The sequence below is a fragment of the Benincasa hispida genome, chromosome 3 (assembly GCF_027475165.1).
Source record: "Benincasa hispida cultivar pf3 chromosome 3, pf3_genome.v1.1, whole genome shotgun sequence".
In the NCBI taxonomy this organism is placed as follows: Eukaryota; Viridiplantae; Streptophyta; class Magnoliopsida; order Cucurbitales; family Cucurbitaceae; genus Benincasa; species Benincasa hispida.
Genome location: NC_143480.1, coordinates 73,832,925 through 73,852,854, shown reverse-complemented (window position 1 = coordinate 73,852,854; position 19,930 = coordinate 73,832,925). Strand labels below are relative to the sequence as shown.

Sequence of the window (19,930 nt, the reverse complement as noted above, 5' to 3'; positions counted from 1 at the left end):
TTATATAACACCGTTCATGACAGAGACTTCACTTCACTAGGATGACCATAGTTAACATGACCTCAATCTTGAGTGAGTTGGGAACTTCTGCCATTGAGGGCGGTCCTTTAATTTGTATGGGTGCGAGTGGCCAGGTCGTCGATTCAAACTTACCATTTTGGGGATTCATCTGATTTGGGAGTTGAAAACTCAGCCACACAAGATAGAATTCACTCCTTCCCCAAGGTAGGGGCAAGTAGATAGATAGCTCCCTTAAGAGCTGAATCTAGGGCTTGAATGATGTGGTGCCACACACTTTCTCTAAGCCCGAGAGGTGTTCACACATAGTTGGACTATGTTGTATTGTTCATTAGAGGAATCAGTGGTACTTAAGAAATGAGATGTAATTACAGGGGCAAAACGGTAAATTGGCCCAGCTTTACTTACGAGCATCTATGAAGGGTCATCGTACTCATGATTGGTTACATCTGATGGACACATAAATATATTTGTGGTAAGAAGAGTTCAGCTGTTTATCTTTAGTAGAATTCCTGACAGTTAACGGATGATGGATCTCGTGACTAAAGATTTTAGTCAGCTATTCACTTACCGTTGGAGCTTCGAGCCACAAGTCCATTAGGTGTTGGGGTTGATGCCCTAAAGTCTCGTGTCCTGTAGTTTGTAAATAGCATGTACGAACACTTGTGTTGTTAATATATAATATTTACTTCACATCTTGTATTTTGCTTAGTTAATTGTTTTATTTGCTTTACCACAAACTAATAAACATAAAATTCCTGGTTATCTGTATGTGACTCAAGCATGTATGTGGTGACATACAAGTGGATCATGTCTTGAGTGATAACCAAAATGGTCTGTAGTATATGGATATAGGAGGGAAACCTTATCCTGGTAACGCTACGGATGCGACCCGCTTTGTGAAATGGTCATAAGTGTTGTGACTTATCACAGATGGTCTGATCCTGATCATTCGTGTTGGGGACATGCGAGCGGGGGCGTCCTATACAAAGAGTTTGTATAAGTCCTGACCACGAAGTGTTAATGTCTAGTTATATAACACTATTCATGACAGAAACTTCACTTCACTAGGATGACCATAGGTAACATGACCTCAATCCTGAGTGAGTTGGGAATCGTGCCATTGAGGGTGGTCCTTTGATTTGTATGGGTGCGAGTGGCCAGGTTGCTGATTCAAACCTACCATTTTGGAGATTCGTCTGATTTGGGAGTTGGGAACTCAGCTGCACAAGATGGAATTCACTCCTTCCCCGAGGTAGGGGTAAGTAGATAGATAACTCCTTTAAGGGCTGATTCCGGGGCTTAAACGATGTGGCGCCACACACCTTCTTTTGGCCCGAGAGATGTTCACACATAGTTGGGCTATGTTGTATTGTTTATTAGAGGAATCAGTGGTACGTAAGGAGTGGGATGTAACTACAGGGGCAAAATGGTAAATTGGCCCAGCTATACTTACGAGCATCTGTGAAGGGTCATCATACTCATGATTGGTTATATCCGATGGACACAGAAGTATATCTGTGGTAAGAAGAGTTTAGCTGTTAGTATTTAGTGGAATGCCTGACAGTTAACGGATGGTGGATCTCGTGGCTAAAGAGTTTAGTCAGCTATTCACGTACCGTTGGAGCTTCGAGCCGCAGGTCCATTAGGTCCCCTGGGCAGCTTGGATAAAGTCGAGAACCAGTATTTGAGTTAATTTAATATGTTCAAATTGATAAGAGAAAGTTCGATTATATATGATATAATTAGACTGGTTAATTATATATGATATAATTGGCTAAATGTATGAGATATATTATTTTGGAGGAAATTAGATATAAATATGATTTATATCAAGTAGAGGAGAAAATACTATAGTAGATATGTGATATCAAACTATAGGATATAAATATAATATGGTTATATTTATTTATTAATTAACTGATTAATTATATGATAATTAATCATTTTTCCACGTTCGGACGTGGGTTAGTGGACAGAATCGGTTATGGTAACCGAGGAGTTAAAAATGAAAAAAGTTTTCATTTTTGGATCATGCAATCCATAATCATTCAATCGCCCAAAAGATTTCGTGAAAGCGCGCTGGTGAAAGAAAACGATCGCTCGAGAGCCTATATGATAGTTGCTTCTTCTCCTAAACGATCGTCCACCTCGCGCTAAACGATCGCACACTTCCACTTACACGATCGGATAACTTCTCTAAATGATCGTATAGTGTGCCGATTTAGCTAAACGATCGTATACCTTTTCCTAAACGATCGTTCAACAAATCCTACACGATCATGTAGCTCCTCTATGCGATAAGCATTTCTGCTATGCAATAGCGTTGTTTTCTCTCCCACTTGCTTATTGCCTACATGACTCGTTTTTCCTCCGTCCTCTACCAAATTCACCAAAGCCTACCCTTTGGGTTTTTACTCCGAGAATACTCGGGGCTCATTAGTGGTGGTGTCGTCCCCGTTGCGGTCATGAGTTAGCATTGATCGTGCTGCTGCAATCAACGTTTTTCGTTGAGCGTTGGTAGAACATTTAGAGGGTCCGCTGCGTTGGAGTTCCGGAGATTGAAGATAGTCTTCAACTGGCATGGAACTCTGTCTCCTTGTTATTTATCTTTGTTCGTAGCATGCCATTAAATAAGTTTTGATTGCATAACTGTATGTGTTAAATGTATAATGTTATATTTTAGTCATGGCGAGATCAGAGCGATCTGAATGCGCTCATGAAACTCTGCGTTATGAGATCCTTCATTAGATCCCCTAGGTAGCTTGGATAAAGTCGAGAATCAGTGTTTGGGTCAGTTTGAAATGTTCAAATTGACAAGAAAGAGTTCGATTATATATGATATAATTGAACTGGTTGATTATATATGATATAATTAACTAAATGTATGAGATACATTATTTTGGAGGAAATTAGATATAAATATTATTTATATCAAGTAGAGGATAAATTACTATAGTAGATATGTGATATCAAACTATAAGGTAAGAATATAATATGCATATATTTATTAATTATTTAATTGATTAATTATATAATAATTGACCTAAAATTCCTCTCGGACGTGCGTTAGTGGAAGCAGCCCCTTCGGTTATGGTAATCGAAGAATAAAATGAAAATTAGTTTCATTTTACAAAGGTTCGAAAAAATTGGCATCGGTGTGGAAATGTAAATAATCGCATAAGTCGAGTGCCTATACGATAGTCGCTCAACGCCTAAATGATCACACACCTCGCGCCTAAACGATTGCATGCTAGTCCTTAAACGATCGCATAGTGTGCCGTGTTTTCTAAAGGATCGTCTACCTTCTTCTAAACGATCGCTTAGTAAAACCTACACGATCGTTTAGCTTCTTCTAAACGATAAGCATTTAGCTATACGATAGCTTCTTTTTCTCTCCCAATTGCTTATCGTCTACACGATTAGTTCATTCTCCAACCTCTACCAAACTCACCAAAGACCACACTTTGGGTTCTCACTCCGAGAATTCCAAGGGCTCCATTTTGGTGGTGTCATCCCCACTGCATTCACTTATTCATGGTTGATCGTGTTGCTGCAGACGACATATTTGATGGGCGATAGAGTACGGGTGGAGGTTCTTCTGCTGCATCTGAGTTCTAAAGCTTGAAGAGGGTCTTCAACTGGTATGAGAACTCTTTCCCATATTCTTTAGTGTTCAAAGCATGCCGTTAATTACTGTTTGTTTGCATAATTGTATGTGAGAATGTATATGTTATATTTCGGTCACGGTGAAATCGGAAAGATCCGAACGCGCTCATGGATGCTCTTCGTCAAGAGATCTTTCAGTATTTACATCCTCAACCAAGTCTTTTTCACTATTAATTATTTTTCGTTTTCAAGGATTTTTATCTTTGGAACCCACTGGTCTACCATGCTTGCTTGCGTCGTGTGTTCAACAATTTTTCGTCAACCGTTGCAGTGTTGCAACGCTTGGAAGGGGCATTGCAACACTGAGTGTTCTGTCTTACAGCATTGAAGCTCGAGCGTTGTGAAGCGTTGCAACACTGGCGCTAATTCAATTTCGGAGCATCATGATGCTTGGGGCAGCGTTGCAACGCTACACTACACTTGATGCTACTGCCTTCCCGTGTCGAATGAGAGTTGGACTAAGGCTTGTGAAGAGCGTTGCGACACTGAGTGTTCTACCAGAAACTCATTACTCGCTGCTTTCTTACTTGATACTCGCTGCTTGTTTTCTCGATGCTCAATGCTTGTTTACTTGGTAGAATTTGACTCGATGGTACTCAATAGCTGACCATACTCAATGGCAATTTGTCAATCTCAACTCCTTTGAAACCCAGATGCTTAAATCAACTACTAATTGCTTCAAATTAGACTCGTTCGGCTCTAAATCGCGAATTCTACCTTATGATTGCTTGACACCTACAAAATAAGGAAATAAACATGTAAAATCCGATAACGAGCCAGAATTAAGCTAGGAATAATAACTCTTTTTTAGAGCTAACATTCGTCATAAGGTACCTAAGAGCAGCGTGGTCAGTGTAAAAAATTATTGGAAAACCGAGAATATAAGATCTAAATTTATTGAAAGCAAAAATTATAGAAAGAAATTCTTTTTCTGTTGTCAAATAATTGATTTGAGATAAATTGAGCGTTCTAGATCCGAAACAGATCACATAGCACTTCTTGTCAACTCTTTGTTCTAATATTACCCCTACTGCTAGATTGCTAGCATCACACATGATCTCAAATGGCAAGTCCCATCGGGGTGGTTGAAGGATTGGAGTTGATGTCTACTTCTCCTTGATTGTATTAAAGGCTTCCTTGCACTCTTTATTAAAATCAGATACGACATCTTTTTTAAGTAGGATTGACAAAGGGAGTGCAATTTTTGAAAAGTCCTTAATAAACCTCCTGTAGAACCCTGCACTACCAAGAAAATAGCACATTTCCCTGATGTTTTTAGGATATGGAAGGTTAGCTATGACATTTATTTTTGCTTTGTCAACTTCTATGCCCTTAGAAGATACAAGGTGTCCTGAAACTATTCCATGAGAAGCCATGAAGTGACATTTTTCATAATTCAAAACCAAATTTGTTTGTATGCATCTTTTCAAAATAAAACTGAAATTGTGCAAACAAATTTAGAAAGAATTACCATACACAGTAAAGTCATCCATGAAAATCTCTATGCACTTTTCTACATAGTTAGAGAAAATGCTCATCATGCATCGTTGAAACGTACCTGGGGTGTTACATAGCCCAAATGGAATTCTTCTAAATGCATATGTATCATAAGTGCAAGTAAAAGTATCCTCATTCTCGCAGGCGTTCGTGAAAGCCTCAATCGCGGCATAGATGCAGGCGTCCTCTTCTTGTGCCCTAGCCTCCCTTTCAGCATCTAATGGATTCCCACCTTCACCATTTGGTTGATTCAGGTGATTCCGTTGTTGAGCTGCTGGGGCAGCGGCGGGTTGGGGGGCGGGTACGACATTGGAAGGCCCAGCTTGTTCCGGTTGATTGACCGACGAGGTACTTCTACTACGCCCGGAACTAGCCGATTCTTCTTCTGTATAAGAAAAATCTTCTGTATAGTCTTTTCTTGATCTTCCTGTGCTATTGGTATTTGATAAAATCCAAAAAAACCATTAAGAAAAAAAAAATATGGTTTTCCGGCTAATCGTTCAACCATTTGGTCAATAAAAGGTATAGGAAAATGATGTATTTTTATTACCTCGTTAAGTTTTCTGAAGTCGATACACATTCTCCAACCATTTTGCACTCTCATTGGGATCATCTCACATTTTTCATCTTTCACAATGGTCATCCTGGTTTTCTTCGGTACCACGTGTATCGGACTTACCCATTGGCTATCTGGGACTGAGTATATTATTCCGCTTCAAGTAGCTTGAGGATTTCCTTATGAACAATTTCTTTCATGGTTGAATTTAGTCTTCTTTGAGGTTGAACATTTGCCTTAGCTCCATCCTCTAGAATAATTTTGTGCATGCAAAGGGAAGGGCTTATCCGTTTGATATCATCTAAAGTCCAACCAATTACTTTCTTGTGATCCTTCAATGTTTCCACTAGTGAACATTCCTGAGAAGATGTGAGTTCTTTAGATATGATTACAGGAAAGGCTTTTTCTTCTCCTAAGAAAACATACGTGAAGTGAGAGGGAGAGCCTTAAGCTCGATCCCTTGTACCTGAGATTCTACAACATCATCATTAGAAGAATTATCATTCAAATCAAAATCAATTGAAGTAAAGAAAGAGTCAATCGAAGAGTCTTCATCGTCAAGATCAATGGAGGGGCCAAAATCCAAATTTTCATCAATAGAAAACAATAATTCATCAAACACGTTGTATGTATCTATGGAACAAAGAGACAAATATTCCTCAGGGAATTTCATGGCATCATAAATGTTGAAGGATTTTACCTCTCCATCAAATTCTACTGATAAGGACCCTTTATCTACGTCAATTCTAGTTTTTGCAGTTTTCATAAAGGGTCTACCAAGTAAAATATTAGAGGAAGAAGTAGAGTATGGTTCATCCATTTTTAAAATGTAAAAATCAATGGGAAATATTAATTCTCCAACTCGTAACAAAACATCTTCTACTAAGAAATTGTACATGTTAGAGTCAGAGAATACACAGTGGAAGTTAACGGATCAATAAGTATTCTAATTCATTAATTTTGGCTTTAAGTTAAGCATGCTCATAAACTAATAAGAGGGTTTCATAACATACCTTCGTAAAACCACTTGAATCTTAAATTCAGTTGCAAATTTTCTCCAAATCAACTTGTGAACCACCTCAAGGCCTTCCTTACTATTCTTTTGGTGCCTTAGATTGAGTTGTGGGACTCAAAATAAGCTTGAATAAAAGGAATTTGGAGAAGAAGTCACTACTGCACTATGGAAGAGGACCTTCTTCAACCTCAAGTTTTTCAGCAAAAACTCATATGTTGCATTAGTTGCATGTTCGATTCTTAGCCAAATCTTCTCTATTTATTGCAAGACTATCATGCAAAGAAGATGGCTGCATGAGTTGCACCTCATGCTTGAAAGATTGAATCAAAACAATGGTAGAAATATGTGTGAGCATCTTGGTTTTGAAAGTGGAGATATCCCATTTTTGGGATTTTCCATTTTCAAACTTTTCTTCAAATTTGTTTTTCTAAATTGATTTCCAAAATCAATTTTATTTTCAAAATTGAAATCTTTATTAATTTTAAAAAATTAATTCAATAATTAATTTTCTAATAAAATTAATAATAAATAATCAATTAAACAATTTAATTAATTCTAATTAATTTAACACTAATTCTACCATCATGAATCCCTATTCATGAATTTAATATTTAAATCATATTTAAATATTAATTGATTCACCAATTTCGTTTAATTCCAAAATTAAACGTGTAATTATATCACAGATAATTACTAATTCTAATTTAAACGTTTCAAATTAATTTATCATGCTACTCTAAGGCCAATCCATTTATGAGCTAGTAGAGGGACCTCGTGGACCTACATATCATGGGCTCCAACGATCCGAGATTAATTGGTTGAACTCTTTACACCAAATTAACCCTCATTCGTTAACTACTGGGTCACTTCACTAAAGCCTAAAGTTGCACTCCCCTCACTGTAGATAAATTATATCCACTCGATATATCTATGATTAATAAGTTAACCCTTCACAGGTTGTTCGTAATAACGGCTGGGTCAAATGGTTGTTTTATCCCCGAGATTACCTCTTGTTCCTTAAGTCCTACTAATCCTCTAATGAACAATTAGTTTGCGATCCGATCAACAAATTGAGTTCCTCTCGGGCCAATGAGAGAGTGGGGTCCCTTGTTCAAAATCCGGAGTCAACACTTAAGGGAACAACCTCTCTACTATCCCTAGTAGGTAGGAGTGAATTCCATCTTGCACCCTATGTCCTCAGCTATCTACTCGATCTTACCCCTGAAATGGAGGTTTATTGAGCTAGCGTTGTTGAGCCAACCCTCACCTATGCAAATCTAAGGATAATCCCAAACCATAGTTAGCTTAGGATTAAGGTTAAGTTACCTGGGTCATCGCTTTGAAATAGTCAGTCTTAAACATTAACAACTTTAGAAAGTAAGAGTGACTTATTTCGTGGTCCGATCTTATACAAGCCCATTGAATGAATGTTCTAATCAAGAATTTCAAGAGTTACATACGAGAAAAGTCCTAATTAATACAAGAAAACTTAATTTTGTAACCTATCTCACCATTATGCAATAGTGCCAAGCAAGAATTACATACAAGAATTCAATGGAATCAAAGAGTCAATTATTCTCCATTAATTTCTATTCAAATTTAGCCCAAGAACATTCAAGGATGAAGACAATTCAAGAAAATATAAAAAAGAACTCAAGAATTAAACCTAAAATTAAGAATTCCTAAGAAAAAGAATTACCTAGCCATAGAGATAAGAAGTCTTGAAGAATATCTTGAAAGTATGATGAATTCCATCAATCAATTCACTAGGGAATTGTAAAAGTTACAAGAAATCTCTCATACAAACACAAGGTTGGGTAATTTTCTCTCTAATTTTGTTCAGCTCTCTATCAACTAAAACATGAATTTTTCTCCCCATCTTTGTTGAAAATGAAACAAATGAATTTAAATTTACAGGTGTAGCGTCACAATACCAAGGCTAGTGTTGCAATGCTAAATCGTAAAATAGCCAAGAAGCATTGGGCTAGCATCTTGACGTTGCGCTGACGCTTGGTTGCTCAAGGCGCGGGAGACGATTCCGTCAATCTTCGAAGCATTGCGCCCCTGGGTGAAGTGTTGTGACGCTCCCTGTTTTTACAGCAAATAGATGCATTCTATCTTCAAGCGTCGGGCTAGCGTCTGGCTCAGTGTTGTGAGGAGCGCTGTGACGCTGCAAGCACTGTTGAAGTGTGTTGAATTGTTCCTCTTGAGGGGCATAGTGGTAATTTGTCCTAGATTTTTTTGTTAAGTGATTCTTTGGTGTCGTTTGGCTCGAATTAGCTACAAATCTTTCAAAATAACTTTGTTTGAGTCGGAATTGGAATTTACTATCAAAATAGACATTTTAAGCAAATAATTGAAGAATAATTGAGGGAATCAGTACTAATAAGATAGCTCTTTACAAGCCTATCAACCCTAAGGCTTACAAGCTGCTGGTGAAAGCAGGTTATGATTTTGCAAGTCATACTGAGTTTAAAAGCTTGAAGATCTATGAGCGTGCCTGAGCTTTCTCCAACCCAGAAGAAGCTTTTGCAAAATAGGCATGTTATACCTGCATTGAGAAAAGGACTTGGGTACAAGTCATCAAAGTCAATTCGTATAACCAGAAGATTGAAGGGAAAGGTGGTCGACAACAACAATATAACTACAGAAGAGGTTGATGATGCCAAAAAAAAAAAAAAAAAAGAGTAATAATCGAAGAACCTCAGCCTTCGACCGCATTAGACTGTTTGTCGCACATGCTTTTAGTCTTTGAAAAATTAAGCATGACGATAGAGGAGAAAAAAATTCAACGCCTAACGCTTAGCCTTGGTTGATGCTCGGCCTTTCGAAGGTTGACCATGCCTTCAAAAGTAGGTGAGGTCATTTGTCAAATGCTAGAGGGAACATGACCATCAGTCTTCGAAATACGACTACAAAGAAAAATGGGGGAGCATCACGTGTGTCAATTTTCGATCGTCTCAAGTGTGAAGGTGTTGAGAGTTGCTCTAGAAAAAATGGTCTAATGAGATAAAAAGTTAAGGAGAGATTCACAGCAATGTCCTAATGTAGCTATAAAAAATAAGAAATCAGTATCTCACACGTCAGTTTGGCACTGTCTTAAGCATAAGGACACCGAAAGTCAATCAGCTGAGAAGTCATTTTGTGAAACAAGAGACGACGAAGAAACTCATAGTGTTGTACCTTCGTGAATGAAAAGAAAGATCTTCGTTTCTCTCAACACAACGAAGGTCGCTAAAGGTAAAAAGGAGTGATGTCATCTTTACTAATTCTGAAAATGAAAGCTTAAAATAAAAGGAATGTAAAGCTTCATGTCACCACATTTCCGTCATCGAATAGTAAAAAATGAAATGCCTGAAGAAGAAGAAGTCATTGTATCAAATTAACACAAACACAAGTTCAACTCCATGAAACAAGTTTCTCTACAAACCTCGTGCGAACAAGATCATTTTAGACCAAGAGTCATCAAACTTGAGAGAGCCAAATGTTAAGAGTAAGATTAAAATAATAGTAATCAAGAGAAGATAGGAAATTGGACTAAAACACGAGATTATATATTGTAACAAGAAAATTTTTAATTTTGAAATGTAGAGTGAGACATTAGATAGAGACCTTTTGATTTCTTTATAGTATGTTGAATAATTTTAATATACTTTTTTTCTATGTTAGTTGAGAACGTGTGAAGATAGAGATTTAAACTTCTGACATTTTATTTGAAATTACGATATATGAATGAATTAAATTACGATATATGAATAAATTAAAATAGGTTTAGATCAATAATATCTAAGTAGGTTAATTATTGAACAATCAAAACAAGAAATTTTCCATAAAAACATTCATTAATTACAAGAAAGGGTCAAACTTGTTATGACCACAACTTTTTGGAATTAGTTAATGAAAAAAGAAAAAAAGAGAACCCAAATAGACATTATTCTTATTACAGGTTATTAATTTTTCTTAGCCAATTTGGGGGAATATTTAGTTTAGGTAGACATTAATTAATTCCTCTTTTGCCCTTCATAACATGCCTCCTTAATCCAGGAATATGGACATTAGTAATGTAATCCGTCCAATCAATGCTCTCCACGTCAAACCCAAACTCCCTTTTCTCTTCTTCGCTCATAATTTCCATCAACCCTTGAGCATTGCTGTTGTCAAACCTGCACAAATTTATTTACTATTTTTAGTCACAACCAAGGTTTTAAATTTACTTTAAATTAATTACAAATATAATAGTTTTAAATCTACAAATTCAATACAAGTAAGACTACAATTAAGTTGGTTATCATAATACGTTAGAACAAAATATTATAGAGAAAGTAAATAATATATAATGTCAGTAATTCATTTTATATATTATCTGTAATCAATATGTAATTTAATTAGTGATTTTATGATTACAGGTACTCAATATCTAAATTAATCAAGAAAGTATATTCTGACTATTATATTGAATAATATTTTTAAATCAATTACTTCCAGTTTTTCTTTTTTAAATAAACATCTACAAAATTTCAACTACAAAGTTACCTATTTAAATTCTTAAAAAAAAAAAAAATCCTAAAAGACATACATACTATGGCAAATATGTATTTAAGATTTAATTTTTTTTCTTTTTTACAAGGGGCTAATATGTATATTTAAGAAAAGTTTCATAAATTATTGTCTCTAAATTCACCTTAAAATAAAAGTTTAATTAGAGGTGTTGAAGTGATCCGACAAATATTATAATTCATATATATTTTTATGATGTTTGTATGAAGTTTGTAATAGATAACTTGGATTTTGATATTTTATATTTGAGTTTGATTAAATTTTAATTATTAGTATGTGTTATACACAAATTTAAGTATTTTAAGTTAATAAAAAAAGGAAAATAAATAAATAACTCGAAAATTCCAGTTTTAAGGGTAGGTTGGAGACCTTACTCGGATCATTCAGGTAGCCAACCCGACTAGCCCGAATTTTTGGGTTAGTCCAAAAAAATCTCCCAACTCAATCCAACCAAACCCGTATACACTCCTAACTTTAATCATCAAAATAAAACAAGCACAAAAAGCAAATGTGAAATATGGGTTAGTGATTTATGATATAGTGAAGTATTTTTCGTGAGGAAAGCTGTGTAAATTAAGTGTGTAGGTGTGTTTTTTTAATATTAAAAATGAATTTTAGTACGATCAGTAGAAACCCATAATAAAATGTTTTAAATGTTTTAAATTAATCAAAATATGTAACAAATAATTATAAGTAGGTTTAGGTTTTAAAAGAAAGACACATACCTTCCATTGAAGAAGGTATAGGGCTGGTAAATATGAGCCAAGTACTTAAGTTGCTCAACAGTCTTTCTGCAAATAGCTTCAAGCTTCTTAGAGAGTTTCCCGTCGGGCGTCGTCAAGGCACAACGTCGGGCAGCGTCCCGCCAGAGGTGGTCGGAGAAGTCGTCAACGGAGTTGAAGAGCTTCATGGAGGGGACACGGATGGGGGTACCGTCGACGTCGAGACAAGGCGAAGAATCGTAGTGCTGGTGGAGGAGGGTGGCGAGATGATGAAAGACTAATGGATTAACAACGGAGGAAGCAACATGGTAGATGTTCATGCTTGGCCGTGGAGCTCTTCCATGCCTTGCCATTGCCGCTAATGTCGCATTTACTACCATGTCTGCTGGCACCTAAAATTCAATAGAAACCATACTTTTTCTTTTTAAATCCTTCAATCTCAATTCAAAATTAATTACCATTTTTTCCCTTAATGCATATATATATATATATTATTTAAGTGGAATGAATAAGAAAACAATTATTATTTTAATGATCGATAGTTTGATCATCGTCTATACAATTTTTTAACTGAAAAATGTTGTACATAATAAATTTTACTTTGAGAAAGCAATCGCATAAACAAAATTGTTGTTGTCAAATAAGATATTTGTTTTTTTCTTTGTCATTTTTATGAATATTTTTGTAGATATCTAAAAATGTTTTGATAACTCTTTTTGTAAAATTTTTGTTCATGAATGTCTTAAATTTACATAATCTTTCAAAAGTGTCTTTCGAATATTTATTAATTTACTATTAATTTAATATAATTAGAACTTTTATAACATATTTATTTTTTATCATTTTGAATTTATTTTTAAATTAATACAATTTATATTAATTTTTACATGTTATTTTTCTCAACATAATAATATATCTTAATTTAATATTTTTAATAAAAAAATATTAATTTGAATTTAAATTTGAATATCTTGCTTAAAAAAACACAACTATGATATGACAAAAAATAGATGATATATATGGTTGACAATATTTATTTTAATTATATAATGCAAATGAAGAGTGAAATATATAAAAACAGAAAAGGAATGACAAAAAAGTAAAATAGAGATGTTTCAACTCGAGAATCTAAAAAACATATGTTCTAGGATGGTATCCAAAACAAAAACAAAGGGGATCTAGGATGTGCGAGAATCTTGAGATGCCAAACATCTTACAATATTGCAAAAATAAACACGGTGATCCAGATGTCCACCTCACGAAAATCTAGGATGCCCTATATGGATAAGTTAGTTGAGTTATGCTCATTTTGGTAATTATTAGATAAGTCCAGATAATTTTTTTTTTAAAAAAAAAAAAACAGGAAGAAAATTGGTACAAAAGTTATTTTCTTTACTTTATATTTTGAGAAGAAAATTAATTTCTTTAATGAAGCTTAATTGAAAGTTTAGAAAGCTTATAAAAAAAATGGAAGAAAGAGGAAAGAAAATGAAAACTTACAACATCAATGACCCCATTAGGATCCACAAAAAAACCAGTGAGTTGCCCTTTTCCATAGTACAAAACTATAGGATCCATCATCCTGCATGACCATTGCATCTCACAAACTCAAACACTATATTGTTTAATTCAACAACCATATATGCTTTATAAATGACTTTTAGAATAAATGATTTGTGCTAAATTATTTAATTATAATTAGTTTTGTAAAAGTGTTTAATATATAGTTCCATAGTTATATAAGTGATTTAATCTAATGAAAAATATTTTTAAATAATTAATGTTTGTTTTTTAATATAATTTTAGAATCATCGAATGACTAAACAACAATACATTTGAGATGAAAGAAATTAGAGGATGGCGACAAATAATATATAGAGACAAATCAAAATTCAAGAACGAAAAATAGAGATCTAAAGAAGATAAAAGTAGAAATTTAGAGAGAAATTTAATAGGGAAGGCAAAAATTCAATGATAGAGAAATAACGTTACAAAGGTATGATTTTCTTTTGGTTTTGAAAGAAAAAAATTTATGGAGACTAACTTAAGAGGAAAAAAAAAAAACTTAAGACTCAAAAAATTTTTAAAAAAAAAAAAATTAGAGAGAGAAAAATCAAAGATAAGCTAAAAACTGTTGGAGAGAAGAAAAAAGCGAGAAAATTTATTTATTTTTTTTTTTAAAAAAATAATAAAATGAAAGATCAACGTTATCAAAACTTTGGATAGAGAAAATTAGCAAGAGGGTAAAAATTAGATAGAAATAAAATTAAAAATGGACACGTTTTTTAAAAAAGGAAATATCAAATTAAAATTTTAAGATAAAATAAATTGAAATATGAGGAGAGTTGTTTAATATGAAATAATAGTATTTTTAAAAAGAGGGTCATTCATAATTACTTAACAAAAATCACTTGGAGCATAATATTAAATTTGAACATGTCTATATTTTCATTGATATTTTCACGTTTCCATGAGTTTGATATCGATATGAGGGTTGAATAAATATCTCCACTATATCATAGAAAAATTCACGAAATATAAAAATTAGGCAATAAAATATCATTAATATAAATAATAGATAGGTTAACTTGTTTAAAAAATTATTAAATATTTACCTACGAATTTAGTAGAGAATTTTCTTTTTATAATCTTTCCAGAAATATCTATCGAAATCAAAATTTCATCGAGGGAGATTTTTGAAGTGATTAATGAAAAATCACAGGTTGGATGTTTCCAAAATTATTATCTCATCATTAACAAAGATCATAATTTTAGAAGAGTGATTGAAAAGTCCCATTTATTAAGAAATATTTCACAAATTTCACAATCCATATGAAAAATGAATGGAATAATAAAGAGAGGAAAGGAGAAATAAGTAAAGAATTAAACCTATTTCCTTCCATCCAACCAGGGAATGGGTCTTTGAAAGTACTTTCAATGACACTTGGTCTGATTATAGCAACAGGTACCTCTCCTCTCATTTGGTCAATTACCATTTCTCCCATTGCCTTCGTAAATACATATGTGTCTTGCCATCCAAATCTTTTGGCTCTGATTCAATATCAAATTAAAATATCCCCCAAAAAAAAAAAAATTAATATTTATGGGTAGAATTTTTTTTTTTTTGTTAACGAAATATATATGAGAAAATGGGGTTGGGCTTACCTTTGAAGGCCCAATTCTTTCATGTTTTGGGTGATGGCATTATCTTGAAAAGCCTGTTTGGTATCAAAAGCCAACTTGATTTCACTCTCAACATCCAAAGCCTCGTTGCAAAATGGCCTTTCCATTATTCTCCCTTGCCTTTGTCCATTCACATATGCTACATTTTACACATCCAATTCTTCTTAATATTAGCTTCCAAATATTATATTACAACTTTTCATTATGAATGATGGTCAGTAAATTTTTTTAATATTTAAGTAAATAATTACCTGTTGAAACTTGCAAGAAGAGCTTTAGTTTTGAGCATTTTTTAGCAAATCCCATGAGGTTGGATGGTCCCTTTGTGTTAATGTCAATGGCAACATCATATCTACAAGTTCATAAGCTAATTTCAACATATACTCAAATTTTAATGGTAAAAAATGCAATTTGTAGTAAGGAAAAAGATAATAAAATAAAAAGTACCTTAAAAAATTGGATTAGTTTAAAAGACATGGCTTTAAATTAATCTAAATTTCAGATTGTTTTTTTTTAATTGTTTAGATTTTTTAATAAATTAGTTTTGATCATGAAAAATTATTCAAGAAACTTTATTTAGATATTTGAAATTACATAGTTGAATAAAAAGTGTATAGGGACTAAAATGATAATAAAATTTATTTTAATTTGTTTTTTAAAAAAAAGAAGAGAAAATTGTATTATAAAGCATAGAATTATTAAAGGAGACCTTTCATCAAAAGTTGTATTGGCAGCAGAGTTGACAATAACATCGACTTCATTTGCAATCAAATGAGCAAAGTCGACATGTAGTCCCACATCTGATTCACACACATTCCCCGCCACAGGAATCAACTTGCTCATCATAAACGACATGTAGTATTTCCCATGACTTTGTCTTAGACATTTGAAAAGTTCTGCATTTATAATCTGATCAAAATTCAAAATTTTTATTAATTCCCACTATTAATCAGACCACGAAGGATAATTTGTTGGTTGATTTAAGTTAATCAAAATTATTTTTTGATTAAAAATTTATTAATAAATAAATAACATTTTTTTTAAAAAAAAAGAAAACTAGGATTAATGTAAAAGTTCTTTTTTTTTTTTTAAAAAAAAAAAAACTATTTTGAGATAGATTATCAAAAACAACTTCCAAATAAATCTAAAATTCTAAAGGTTGTTTGGGTTGCAAATATTATTTCATAACTATAAACATAAAATATCTAAAATTTGAATGTATAGATTTTAACAATTAATAAACATATTTAGATATGCAAGATAATTATTGTGTGAAAGTTAAATATTTGCATTCAATTTACTAATTTTGTATATAAAAATAAAAATTAAATAATTATTTAATCAAATGCAAGAGAATTTAGCATGATTTAATTTATTATTAAAATAATTAATTATTTAATCAATTTAAATAAAAATAAACGAATGCTTTTATATTACACATTTGTTAAACATAATTAAATTATTTAAATTAATGTAAATTAATTAGTATATTGGTAATTAATAATAATAATTTATACTAAATAGTTAAAATATCTTAGATTATTAATTATAAAAGTATTAGTTCAAATATATTGAGTCTAAATAATATATTTATATTTAATGATTAACTAAACTTAATAGTAATAAATAATTGATATTAATTAATTAATTAGGCTATATTTAAATTGTTCATCTCCCACTGTACAAATCTCATCATTTTGTAGGGTATTAAAAAACTCATGTTAGATGAGTCTTAAAGTTTATTGAATAATAATATTTTAGATTTTGAAAAGTGAAATTCTATGAAACAAATAAAGATTAAATGCCTATATATCTAAACTCCCAAAGGAAATCCGTGAAACAAATGGAGTCTAGGAGTGTTTTCTATTATTGACATTTTTTTTTGGAAAAAAAAAAACCTTTTTGATTATCTAAATTATTCAAGAAACTATACAACACACTTTAAAATTTTAATTTTTCCAAGAGTATTTATATAAAGATGGACTAAATTCTAATTTTTTTCAAATAAAAAGATCAAATTTGTAATTATCCACGTTTATTCAATTCATTATTTAATATAACATGTACGAGAAAAAGTATTAAAATATAAGACTCTTTCTAAATATATAAAAAAAAGAACCAAAATATTTATTATTAATAACAAAATAAATGAGAAATATATGGATTAATTTATTTGTATAATGAAAAGATATAAATAAAGAAATACATACATCATTTTTCAACCTCTCTGCTGCAGCTTCTTCATCTTTGGCCTTAATCAAAACAAATATTTTACCCACATCTGGTGCTGTCCTCAACATCTTCTCTATAAGAACTGAAATATTTCAATGAATTCTCAGGATTCACTTTTTTTTTTAAAGGAAAATTCTACACAGATTTTAATGTCCTTAATTTTGATCTATTTTACATTTTTTTTTTTCAAAACTTGAAGGCTTGTTTAATTTCATATTTTCTCTTGGATATTTAAAATTTATTCACTTGGAACTCAATTTCATTCAATTCAACTCTCAATTCGAATACGTAGATATCTTTTCAAAATTAAACTTTAAAAAACTTATTCATGAACTAATTAGTAAGTTACATGAAATTCAAGACCCGTTTTGTAACTATTTAATTTTTTTGTTTTTATTTTTGAAAATTAAGTTTTATTTCATCCACATTTCTTACAATGATTTACATCATTTTTAAGTACAGTAGTTGAATTCTTAGTCAAATTCCAAAAACAAAAACATAAAATCTACTTTTTTTTTTTTTTTTTTGTTTAGTTCTCAAAATTTGGCTTGATTTTTTGAACCATTAGTTAAAAGTAAATAATAAAGAAAGAAATTTGGATGTGAAAATAGTGTCCATAGGCTTAATTTAAAAAAAAGAATGTTATCAAACAGGCTTAAACATTCAAGATCAAATTTTAAAAAAAGAATACATGAACTCATTTATGAAAAATCTTATATTTAGCCACAAAAATATAGAAGTCGAAGAAAATAAAGTAAATTGTAGAACTCACCCTGAAAGTATGATAATAGTTATAATTATATCCCTTAAACTTTCAATTTTTAAAATTGAGTCCTCAAACTTATACAAATATTAAAATTAGATCCTAAACTAACATAACTATATAAATTATATAAGTTTAAATTTTTTATCATTTGTGGATCAAATTCTTACCATTATTGTAAGTTTGATGGTCAAATTTTAACACTTTTAGAAGTTTGATGGTTCAATTTTACACTTAAAAGTTTAAGGGCGCAACTATTACAAATATATTTATTGTAATTTGTCCAGGAAAATAATAACTATCTCAACTTCTAATATTTTATTTAATGAGATTTTATGTTAGAATTACTAAAGCAAAAACCAAAACAGCTCATAGCAACATTTGCTAAACCCAATCCTTAGCTTAAAAAAATAAAAAGAAAAGGAAAAAGAAATGGTAACAACTATAAAAGATGCTCAAGGAAGGAGGAAAAAAGGGTACCTTTTGCTAGAAATCCAGTGGCACCAGTAATGAAAAACACTTTTCCTCTAAGGAATTTGACAATGCCAATTCCTCCATCCTCATCCATATCTACCAATCCCCCATAAGGAACCAAACTCTTCACATCAATCTCGTCGCTTTTACCGTTGGGCGGGGCCAAAACCCCGCTCTCCGCTGCCCGTACCACCACCGACGATGACGACACCCGCTCGTTCGAGATTGAGGGTTTCAATGCACCATTGCATGCAGCCACACGCGTACTTTTCGATGTCCACAAAAACCGTTGAGAGTACGTACGAGTTGGCATGATGGAGAAAGGTTTGAGATTCAAAGTTTCCATAACTCGGGACAAAAAAAGGAAAAAGAAGGAAAAAAAAAAAAGAGAGAGAGAGAAAAGGAAAATGCTAGTGAACAAACAAAGGGCTTTGGATGAGAAATGGGTTTGATTTTGTTAAAAGAGAGGTGAAAAAGTGTGTGGGAGGTTTTAAAGGAGAAAGCTAAGGAAGATGGAGTTTAGGTAAGATTTTGAAAAGAGTGTGTGCTTAAGCTTGTTTCTTTATAGGTGTGATATATTTCAGCATTTTGTTTGTTTCATTTCAAAATGGCTCTCTTTTGGCCTACACATTCATGCTAACAAAACAGCTGAAATTGTGGTCAATTTTCTTTTGGTTATTGCTCAACACAGTTTCCTTTTCATGTCATGTACTTTATACCCAAATGCACCAACCTAAAGAGTGTGAAACTCTTCCTTTTGGAGCTTGGTTAGCTCAGTTTTTGTCTTATCATTATTTTAAAAAATTAGAATTTAGTCTATATCATCCGATAAAACGCCATATATAGACCGAGGGATTATTTACGAGAGTTTTATTAAACTATATATGAAGACCAAATTCTAACTTTCTCAAAATCATATAGGAATCGATTTTACATCCAAAAATTTAAAGTGAGTTTGGTATATAGACAATTTGAAAATAAAATTTTAGTATAAACAACGGTTCAAAATGTATTTGATAATATGTTTATAAACTATAAATGTAGTGGTAACTTGTAAGTTACTACTAGATATATCACGTGGAGTATATCCTATAATTAATTAATTTATGAACATAAATTTTATGTTGAAAATTTTGTGATTATTATTTTGCATATTATATTATAAAGGTTATAATGCCTCATACTATATATATTTTCATTTTAACAAAAAAATAATTGAGTTTATAATATGAAATGCTATATTT

The 19,930-nt window shown here is 32.1% G+C and overlaps 1 protein-coding gene across 1 annotated transcript; it reads right to left on the bottom strand.

Moving 5' to 3' along the window:
- Nucleotides 1-10,554: 10,554 nt before the first annotated feature.
- On the bottom strand, nucleotides 10,555-19,139 carry LOC120074464 (fatty acyl-CoA reductase 2, chloroplastic-like). Its single transcript, XM_039027593.2, has 9 exons — nucleotides 18,693-19,139; nucleotides 17,428-17,531; nucleotides 15,927-16,126; nucleotides 15,469-15,569; nucleotides 15,200-15,356; nucleotides 14,924-15,085; nucleotides 13,535-13,616; nucleotides 12,038-12,426; nucleotides 10,555-10,918 (listed from the first exon to the last, which is right to left on the bottom strand). The coding sequence occupies exons 1-9, from the start codon at nucleotides 19,030-19,032 to the stop codon at nucleotides 10,753-10,755; spliced, it is 1,701 nt and encodes a 566-aa protein (XP_038883521.1). The 5' UTR covers nucleotides 19,033-19,139; the 3' UTR covers nucleotides 10,555-10,752.
- Nucleotides 19,140-19,930: the final 791 nt, after the last annotated feature.